This window comes from Heliangelus exortis, chromosome 7 (genome assembly GCF_036169615.1).
Source record: "Heliangelus exortis chromosome 7, bHelExo1.hap1, whole genome shotgun sequence".
Classification (NCBI taxonomy): Eukaryota; Metazoa; Chordata; class Aves; order Apodiformes; family Trochilidae; genus Heliangelus; species Heliangelus exortis.
The window spans coordinates 9,418,437-9,429,715 of NC_092428.1; the positions used below are offsets into that span (position 1 = coordinate 9,418,437).

At 35.5% G+C, this 11,279-nt stretch overlaps 1 protein-coding gene across 8 annotated transcripts in view; it reads left to right on the top strand.

Moving 5' to 3' along the window:
- LGI1 (leucine rich glioma inactivated 1) overlaps positions 1 to 11,279 on the top strand; it is a 34,204-nt gene extending 22,925 nt beyond the window's left edge. For all 8 annotated transcript variants that reach the window (XM_071748692.1, XM_071748689.1, XM_071748694.1 and 5 more), the window contains 6 exons: positions 65 to 136; positions 240 to 311; positions 4,796 to 4,867; positions 6,266 to 6,435; positions 6,845 to 7,009; positions 7,096 to 11,279. In XM_071748692.1, the coding sequence (XP_071604793.1) occupies positions 65 to 136; positions 240 to 311; positions 4,796 to 4,867; positions 6,266 to 6,435; positions 6,845 to 7,009; positions 7,096 to 7,913 (1,369 nt within the window). In that variant the 3' untranslated portion in view covers positions 7,914 to 11,279. The remainder of the gene's footprint in view (positions 1 to 64; positions 137 to 239; positions 312 to 4,795; positions 4,868 to 6,265; positions 6,436 to 6,844; positions 7,010 to 7,095) is intronic.

Sequence of the window (11,279 nt, forward strand, 5' to 3'; positions counted from 1 at the left end):
GCTGAACTGTTTTCTGAAGATGCATATAGCCTAATGGTCTTTTGCTTTGCATCTCTTTACACAGGTTGTTTACATCCAACACTTTTGATGCTATTAGTGATGATGCTTTCATGGGCCTTCCTCATCTAGAATATTTGTGAGTGAGCAAAAGTATATTTCCTGGAATTATTTTATAGAGTGGGTGGGCTTCCAAGTTCCAGGCATTGCTTTGACCATAATGCCTTTACCACCCATTACAGGTTTATAGAGAACAACAGCATTAAGTCAATTTCAAGAAATACTTTCAGAGGACTGAAATCTTTAATTCACCTGTAAGTAAAGTGGTTGAATGTATTACTTGGTATATTTATTACAGTAAATGAACTGCTGTGTTGTTGTATTGAGCATTTTGATATATAGCTGTTCATGTTTGTTTAAGAGGCATTATTAGTAGTGTAATTATAATGTTAATCTTTGTGTTTCCACCAAAGGCTTCCAAACTCTGATATGTCTAGAATGCTGGAACCCAAACAGCTTCCAAGCAGTACATGTTTGGCAGTAGCAGCCTGACTTTCTTGCTCAGAGCACTGGGACTTTCCAGCTGAGCATGCAGGAGCAGGGAGAAAGCAGTGTGGGTCAGGAAGCTGGACACCAACAGGGCAAGTGCCAGCTTAGGACTTGGAGAAGGGCAGTGTGGGAGGTGTGGTCAGCACTGAGGTGCCACAGTGGTGAGAGGCTGAAGGGTGGACACACACACCTTTCCAGGTAACCCAGTCTGGAATGCATCCAGGAGAATATTACAGCCATTCCTGGGACCAGCCATCACTATTTGGACCTGTGTCCACTTCAACCACTACCGGTATCCATCTGAATTTGACCAAAACTAATTTGAAAATTCCCATCTGCAACAATTCTAAATAGAAGAGTTGCAACAAGACGCATTTATTACAACTTACCAATCCACTTCTTCCTCTTAACTCTGGGGCATATAATTCTTTGGTCTTCAGCAGGACTGGTTTAGAATCCCTGAACAGTACCCTCTCCTTCATGCAAACCAGAGCATCCCACAGTCAGGATCTGTGAGGCACTGATGCCAGGGTCTGCTTAATATTCCTTGTGTTGCTGCTCAGCCCTTCAGATGTCCTGGAAACATGGCCAGACCCTTGCCCTCTGACATGCTGCAGCCTCTTCACACAATAGCAGAGGGGACACAGTTCAAAGGTGCTCTGGATGTGAATGTGGCTGCTAGGAGCAACCCTTCCCATGCTCACACGGCAGAAACGTTGCTCACGCTGTGCTCAGTAGGTGAAATGCACACTGGCAACAAATACCTGTAACATTTCACTGCAAACACACTAGTAGCATCCTCATGCTCTGAGCTAGCAAGACATTTTAGACAGGCTTTTGTCTCTTATATCAATTTTTTTTTTTAGAAATAATTTTATTTTAACAAGTGGTACATTTATTGAAAATACAATATGTAATGTGTGAAAACATAAGAAAACCAAAAATCATGTTAAGAGAAGGAGGCTAAAACATCTAGGATGTGCCTGACATGGGTTTATACCCACATCTGAGCATTTGCATTCTAAAGCATATATCCTTGGGGTGTGTCATAGGAAAGGGAGTGGATTCTGACCTTCTGGCCTTAACACAATAATCTCCAGGAGGGTTTTGAAACAGGTCATTTAACATTTTTCTTTCATACATTTTTACACAGGAGAGAAAGCAAAGGTTCCATTTTAAATAGTTAATGCATAAATATAATAGTTGAATTGCAATTCACCACATCCTTCATCACATAGTAAATGTACCATAAAACGCTTTGCTCTTCCCTTTTTGGTCAGAACAAACAAGACTCACAGTTGGCTGTAACCAAGCCTACTGTGACTACTTGTGTAGATTAAGCTACTTATAGAATGGCTCTAGATCTGAGGAAGATCTGAGGAAGAGGAAACAGAGGAGAGAGGAAAAGGCATATGAGCAGGCTGCACACACTCCATTAAAACCAGTATTAGAGGTATAGGTTTAATTATAGCATTGTTTTAAACGGCAGATAATTGGATAAGGCTGGTAACTGGGATCCTATCTTCAAAACATTTATACACGTGAGTAACTTTCTATTCACAAATAGGTCCAGCACATTATTTATCATATTCATTTACTTATTTAGTAGCTGCAACTGCCAGTGAGCAAATTGCTTTACTAACACAGGGGGAGGCAGAGTTTCTTCTCAGAACATACAGTCCAAGAGTAACATCTTGTCTTGCCTGTTATGTCAGTTGCTGTGGGTTGCTTCACCAGTTTCATATGAGAGAAATATGCTTCACCAGTTTCATTTTCAAGAGAAAGCATAAGCAAAAGATTGAACCACATTTGAGGAGCCATTGCGGATTGCGTGTAGTTGCATGCACGTTTTTGAGACACATATTTGTGCATCACGCTGCTGCTGCACATGGAGCACTAATCATGAAGACAATGAGAAATTCGCAGAAAATAGCTGCAAAGGGAGGTCCACTAACCACAGAATGTGCCTAGTTTAATCTGCTTGCAGAAACACTCCGCACCCTTTGGGGAAAATGGAACATGCAAGTTGAGAATAATCATTTGGCACCCTGAGGCATTCTTATGAAGAAACAGGAGAGTACTTGTGTGCATAAAATATGCTAAAAAGAATCACAATAAATAAGCATTCAAATGAATTCCACAAAGTTAGAGATGAACTTTGTTCTATTTATTCTGTTGACTTCCTTTTCAGAACATTATTTCTGCAATGCAGTAAGCTATCCAAACTTCTGTATTTTTATAATGCAATTAACTGTGATTATTATAGCACATCCCTAGTGTAAAACAAAGCCCTCTAGGATTTATCACAATGCAACACAAGCCGATTTAAGAAGAGAACAATTAAAGAAATATAGCTTTTTTTTTCTAATTTACTAATTTAATAACAAATTTAATATCAAATATCTAATTAATCTAAATTAATATCTAATTTAATATCAAAATCTTGCTGTTAGGGTTGGCAATAATTTCTATCCACAGTATATAATTTTGATTGCACTCCTGCACAGTCAGAACTGTGACTGTAAGTTTAACTGCATGTGTGATACAGTACTCTGTTATTGTAAGCCAAATACCACATACAATACTATCTGAGCCAATGTTTTCTAATATATAAGTATACTTTTTAGAAGTGGAATGTAAAATGCATAATTTTCATACAAAAACTGACAAATGCATGAACCTTGCATAGATTTTCCTGTAGGTCATATTCTCATGGCAGTGGTGAACCTCTGCTACTTCCAAGGATGTCTTCCCTTTCAGTTTGCTAAATAAAAATATATAGCAATGTATAGAGCTTGCAAGTCGAGTTAGCTTTATCTAAGCTACCCAGCTTTCAAAGAATTGCTGTTGAACCTAAAATTAAGCATAAGCAAAGCAGATGATACATAGACAAAACAGTGTTACAATCAGATGTACTTTGAAAGTGGCAAAGTCAGCACAGACTAATGGCATTATCCAGTATTTTCTGTTCCTGAGAAGGCAAACAATTTTAAATGAGGCAGCAAACCTCGTACATCTGGGTCTGTTTTTGAATCCAAGTATGTACCTAACTGGCTTTGCTTGGCTAGGGAAATTTTAGTTATTTATTAACTGTTATATTTACCAGCGAAAGCAGAAGTTCTGAGTCTTACTAGCCACAGATTCTAACTGGGAAATCAAACCAGAATAATTTATTTCCATTTTCCTTTCTTCTCAGAAATAATAAATTATTTCATTAATCAAAAGGATCAATAAGTATAGCCTACAACATTATTCTTTCCCTTTCATGCCCTCAGTGACATCTGAGAGAATTCAGACCTTTGGTGGACTCACACAGACATGTCTGAGTGAAATGTAATATATTGTTTGTTCAAAGTCTGCTTCAATTTCCTCCTCATTTTTACTAGATAGAATCACTGAATAGATAGATTCAGTATATATATTCTATATATTCTATATATTAATATTATTATATATGATATATAATAGATTATACATTATTAATATTAATGTATGTTGTTATTAATAATATATTATATTTAATAATGTATAATAATACATTATAAATTTTAAATTATATGTTATATATATTATTATTATTATTATTAATAATAATAATAATAGATAGATAGATAGATAGATAGAATCACTGACTAGATTTTTTAATTTAAGCAAGTTTTCCCAACATTAGAAATTGGGAATTAATGGCAGGTTTTTTGTTGGTCTCATACACATAAACACATTCCAGGAAATAAATTCATGCTGATGAGTAATTTCTTGTGTATTATTGCATATTTCCAGAAACTATGAGCTAAACCTAAGTCAAACAGCATGAAATCTAGTGTTAAGGTTTTCCTCCCAGAAGAGATACAAGGAAGTGTAGAAGCTGCAGTAATATGAAGACCATGTATTGGTATCTCATGAGGAAAACAGCAGTAGATCAAATAATGACTAATTGTTTTAAAGTAATGGTTTTGGCAAAACACCAGCAGTGACTGCACTTTCTACCCTGCTAAGTGAAGTATTGTAAATGCTGCAAGGCTGCTGAACAGTGAGAAAGCAGAAGGAAGTATGGCATTTTATTGAAAGAAAAAGTCACAAAGTAAATGAGCTCTTCTTAAAAGCAATCTTTTCGAACTAAGTGCTGGAGTTCTTTATCTTAAAAAAGGGTTCTTTATCTTAAAACAAACAAAACAACCACACAGTATTACACTTTGCAGATATGTAATTTCATGAACTAGCACTGATGATGAAGTGTCTTCTTTTGCAGGAGTCTCGCAAATAATAATCTCCAATCGCTTCCAAAAGACATATTCAAAGGCTTGGATTCTTTAACAAATGTGTAAGAAATCAATTAATTAATTTATTAATGATACTAAAAATATAAAGAGGTTGTTATTATAGAGGACATTCTGAGTAACCATTTAAACCAACCACAAGTAATGGGATCTTATTACTGGGAAGAGACTACCCACTATGGGTAGGCTTGGGTTTTGTCTACTGTTGCTGATAATTTGCTTTAGTTTTGAATACTCCACAGTTACAAAGATAAGTTATATTTTTAGTGGTTCTGTAAGAGAGCTAAATGTTCATTAAGACTTAGCAAATAAGGAAGTATCCTTAAGGATCCATGAGAGAGCATGGCATGAGGGGAGGGTGGAAGATATTTAATGGAGTAACATTTCTATGTGCAAATAATTTCTGGGAAGTCTATCTTTTATGACAAAAGCACGTGCCTTATTAAGTACCATATCTCATACTAAATCTAATTTCAACCAGACCAAAACATAGACTTGTTTAAATATATAATGTAAATACCAGTAAAAATACAAAATAGGCTGAATTCATAGTGGAGAGCTGCAGCAGTAAGACATGGAGATGGTCAGAGTATCTGGTAGTGTTACTTGGCATGACTGATCACGGCCAGGTGGTCACACAGTCTGGTCCTGGCACTCACCCATTCCTGTACATACAATCTGAAATCTGGCTGGAGACAGCTGTGAAAGACTTGGAACAGAACTCCTTTGCTTGTGTCTCCTGAAGACTTTGATGAATATTATCTGAAGGAGACAGTAAATACTGACTGGCTGACCATTGGGTTACACTAATCCTGGTTTTGTTGTCCAGAATGCTTTTGTTGAGAAAGGATAATCCAAAATTGTTGGTCTCCTGAAATAAGAGGCCAACAGCTTGGTAGGCTTTTGTATACCTGCAAACTTGGGGAACTCAACCAAAAAGTCATACTCATCATCAAGTTAAGTCCTCCTTGATTACCTTAATATAATTACTGTGGGGGTATATATAGCATTAATATTAATGTACATTATTATTAATAATATATAATAATATTTAACAATATATTATGTATTATATATTATATATTATATATTATATATTATATATTATATATTATATATTATATATTATATATTATATATTATATATAATATTAATAATAATAGTAATAATAGTAATAGTAATAGTAATAGTAATAGTAATAGTAATAGTAATAGTAGTAGTAGTAATAATAATAATAATAATAATAATAATATAATAATATTGTTGTGGGAGTTCTGGTGTGTGGATTTGACTATGGGTCAGGACAAATTAATCCAGGAGGGCATCAATTGAGAATAAGCAAGAGGGTATATACTTAAGAAGGGCCCAGCTTGTTGTTGTCCTGCAAGGAGGAATCCATCAGCTGACTGCTTCTTTTCAATACATGATTTATTTGTTATAGAGATCTTAGAGGCAATGCATTTAACTGTGACTGCAAACTGAAGTGGTTAGTGGAATGGCTGGGCAGCACCAATGCAACAGTTGAAGACATTTACTGTGAAAGTCCACCAGAATATAAGAAGCGCAAAATCAACAGCCTCTCTCCAAAAGAGTTTGACTGTATTATTACAGGTAATATGCTTCAAATTATTTAATCTTGTTAAATAAAGTCAAAGCTACATTTTTTTGATTCTAGGGTCCATTTTTGCAGAAAGCCTGCACTTCCACTAAAATCAACATGAATTCTGTGCAGGCGTAAGTCTGACATGCAAATCACTTGGGAGTTAGGTCTTATTTTGCAGCTTCTACTCAGCCTGTAATAGGCTACCTAAAGATATGGAGAACCAGGACATAAACCAGCACCTCTTTTCACTGAGAAAGGTTGAAAAACAAGTTGCAGTGCTCCTTTATCAACAGGAAAATTGGGCTACTGTTGAAATACTGTAATTTGTAGTAAGTTGGCATCTGTTAACCAGATGTTTTTTCAGTGCAGTGTGGAAAGTATCTCTGTAATTACCATACGTTGTGTGCACTTTTGCAGAATTTGAAGTTTATCAGTCCCTGCCATACCAATCTCTGTCAGTAGATACTTTCTCATACATGAATGATGAACATGTGGTTATTGCTCAGCCTTTTACTGGAAAATGCATCTTTCTTGAATGGGACCATGTAGAAGTGATGTTCAGGAATTACGACAACATTACAGGTATGAATAATGCATACTTGTCAACAAATAACAACAGCTGACCCAAAAAATGTCGCTAACCCTGTCTTTTACTTTTCTTTTTACAGGTACTTCAACTGTTGTATGTAAACCTATAGTTATTGAGAGTCAGCTGTATGTCATTGTTGCACAGCTGTTTGGAGGCTCCCACATATATAAAAGAGATATTTTTGCTAATAAGTTTATAAAAATTCAAGATATTGAAATCCTTAAAATCCGAAAACCCAATGACATTGAGACTTTCAGGATTGCTGAAGACTGGTATTTTGTTGTGGCAGACAGTTCAAAGGCTGGTTTCACCACGGTTTACAAGTGGAATGGGAATGGATTTTATTCCCATCAGTCTCTGCATGCCTGGTACAGAGATACTGATGTGGAGTATCTTGAAATATCTGGCAAACCTCATTTAATTCTGTCAAGTAGTTCCCAAAGACCTGTAATATATCAATGGAACAAAGGAACAAATGAATTTGTTAAGCGTTTTGATATCCAAGATATGGAAGATGCATATGCAGTGAAACATTTCAAAGTGAAAGAGGATGTATACATTTGCTTAACAAGATTTATTGGGGACTCTAAAGTAATGAAATGGGGTGGTTCAGCATTTCTGGATTTACAAAGGATGCCATCCCGAGGGTCAATGGTATTCCAGCCGCTTCAGATAAGTAATTATCAATATGCCATTCTTGGAAGTGATTATTCTTTCACTCAAGTCTATTATTGGGATGCTGAAAAGGCAAAATTTGTGAAGTTTCAAGAATTAAACGTACAGGCACCAAGATCTTTCATACATGTCTCCATCGATAAACGAGATTTTCTCTTTGCTTCAAGTTTTAAGGGGACTACATTGATCTATAAACATGTCATAGTTGACTTAAGCGCATGACACTCATAATTCTCAGATTACATCAGACTTTCTACCATAAGTGGACAAAATGAACTAAATGCATGATGACTCTTATCTTACTTCCAAATGAATGCCTTTAAAAGTTGAGATTGCTAGAACAAAGTATTACTAGTATCTTCATCTTTAATTGTCAAGTCTAGTGGTGTTGGAAGTTGCATTTTTTAACAAAAAGAAATGAAATTAACTGTTCTTTGCATCCACAGTATGTAAATATGTGCACAACTGCATCTGTTGCTATAAAGAATATTAAGATGTACTTTTCCATTTATTTATTCACCTGTTTGAAACAACTGCCAAATAAAATGTTTACATTTTGTGTCTTTCACACCCCAAGTATTATTTGCAGGTGATACTTTTTATTTGTGTATATATTATACACATATATAGGAAACCCAAGAAGGTATGTTGCCCAGTGCAGTGTCATACTGCATGGAAGATGTACAATGTCTAAGATAGGGTGGGTTGTACATATAATAAGAAGTTCCTATAAATCCTATAAACTATCACTTGGACATATCCTGGTATTTATGTGAAACTATACTAATTTAACCAGGACTCCACCCAGAAAAAAAGCCTTCAGTTACATAGATCCAGTTGCAGGATGGGGCTTTGTACTGCATATAGATGAAAGTACCTAATTTTCTAAAAATTTACAAAGAAATCAGCAGAATAAAAGATAATGTAAAAGTGTGTCTTTCTCTGCCTCATGTTGAAGCAGGACAAAAATTTCTGGCATAACACAGGGCTGTTCCTGTGCTAAAAGCTAGAAGGACAGCTTATTTCTACCTCTGAACTGTCACACATCACTTGCATGAATTCTGTGAGTTCCTGTTGAGTCTTTCCATTTTAACTGCAATTATTTAATCTCCAGTGATTTTTTTTTCATTATTCCAAATTAAGCTAGTGAATGTGAAGTCAGGTTTTTTATTATGCTGCAATGAATTTAGTAACAGATACTTCTGAAATCCAAGAAACTTTGACCATGAAAGGACGAAATCAGTCAGTGCAGCATATGCAACTCCAGGAAAGCTATGTATATCTGTTAAATTATTCCAGATCTGAATTTGGCATGAAAATCCAATACAAACTCAAAGTTTAAATACTGTTTTATTTACATATAACTTGTGCCTCACTTGTGAGAAACCAGTTCTGCTTCTGAAGATCATTTGGTGCAGTTCAGGAAGAAAGCTCAAGTTGATTTTAGAAAACTTTGCATTTTACCTTAAGTTATCAAGCCTCGTGCTCCTGTGCCATATTTAAATTATACCCATGAATGCTGCATATGTCTATACACATTTCTTACAGTTCTAGCATTCACAGATGTTGATCAGCATATAAGACTTATCATACCATGGATGTCAGCTAGTCACACAAGCTAATTCTGCAAATTGGCTGCTACCTGTGCTCATAGAGACCCCAAAATGACAGAGCCTTTTGGTGCTGAGAGCACCTGCAGCAGAAAAATTAGGAAAAGACACGTAATGTGTATTTTTAGAAGCTAGTCCTAAACAGTATACTTCTGTAATAAAAAATAGTGGGATTTTATGTGAAATTTTATTTGAAAAGAGAAAAAAAAATCCCATGTGAACAATGCTACTCTAATAAATTAAATTTTCTGATGGATTTTTTTATCCATAGCTGCCTATGCTCTGGTTAGTATTTGGCCTAGTAACTACCTATTCCATAAATATTTACTGTGTGACCAGAAAGATTTTAAACTATGTTTCACAGTTGAAACTTCCCGTTTTTTCTTAATAAATACTTTTCCAAAACCCATCTTGATAAATCTTCACTTACTTGACAAGTTTCCTTTATAATTGTTTAGCTTTTTTATGAGCATGATTTCAAGCCTCACACGAAGCCAAATATCTTTTATTATTTGTGTTGTCTGCACATCTGTGACTGATAACTCATTTTGTCCATTGCTATTTCAGTCCACCTTGCATGATAAAGAATGAAATGAAAAGTCAAGAACCAATCTCCAGTCTACCAGCAAATCACGAATTGTTTGCTACTTCATCTTGGTCCTGTTTCAGTCTTTTATTTAGGGTCCTGTTGAATTATGTGCACTGATTTCTCTGATTTCTCCCATTATACTTGCCTACAAACACTCTCTATCAAATTATGTAGATAATGGCTATGTAGTCTTCTCATTATGGACACATTAGGGACATCTGGCTGAGTTTAAGTGGAGTTGGATAACCATGCTAATCTCTTACCAACATTTATTTACAAACACTATACCCTAATATATTGCCTCACAATTGGATCTTGAGAAGGTCATAGTTCATGGAATTGTATTTCAGAGCCAGCCAGCTACATGATAATTTTCCTGACTTAGCCTATTCTGAAATAATGTGATGGCCCCATGGGAATTCACAGTTAACTCCTTGGTTTAACGGAAGAAAAACCTGCAAGGGTGTGAGTCACAAGGATTTTATATTCCCAGTACCTGGAATACTGCCCACAGTACAATGGAGGGTGGTAAGGGTAAAACTGCTTGCTGAAGTAAATAACTGTGCAATCAGTTTGGTTTCAGGAAGTTTTACCAGTAGTCAAGCCCTAATGATTTGGGAAGTTCTTAATGCCTATGCCATTTTTGGAAGGTGAACTGAAAATACTGGATTTAAAATACTGAATTTAACTCTGTTCTCTTGTGAAAACCCCTGTAGTCAATGTCTGTCAGGTAGAGATTCACAAGGACTACAGCTTGTTTCCTACTGTACAAGTATAGCACTTTACTGCACCACATAAGGAATTGGGGTATTTTTAGAAATGAACTCATAATCCTTAATGGAGGAGAGTGTAAAGTCTCATTAGGTGGCTCCCTATGCTGTTTCTTCCTAATTTCAGACACTGGACATTTCACAGCATCTCTGACCATAAGGGCATATTCTGTCCTCGTTCTCTTCTCAGTATTCCTTCTGGCATCAATGGAAATCACAGAAAAAAAACCTAAAATAGAACCTTTTATCATATATACATTGCTACCTTTTAGATTGTTTTTAAAAATCCACTTTCAGGAAAATCTGTTTCTTGTGGCTGACTGGTTGTCTTCTGTGGTTGTAATGGATTTTTAAACTCCATAATAATTTTGTTTATGACTGACAAAGTATGTAAAGTACTAGAAGTATTACAGAAGACAGTGCTGAAGGTTATTAATGGATGCTTCTGATCCTTGATGCTGCTTAGTCACATTAATGTCTAAGACAGTAAACATTGGTAATGGATTTGTGTTATATTCAGAACACTACTTCATGATGGATTTTAAGAAACACAAACATAAAAGAATATACACTATTCTTGGAAAGCTTATATAAAATACATTCAGAATGCTTAATATTA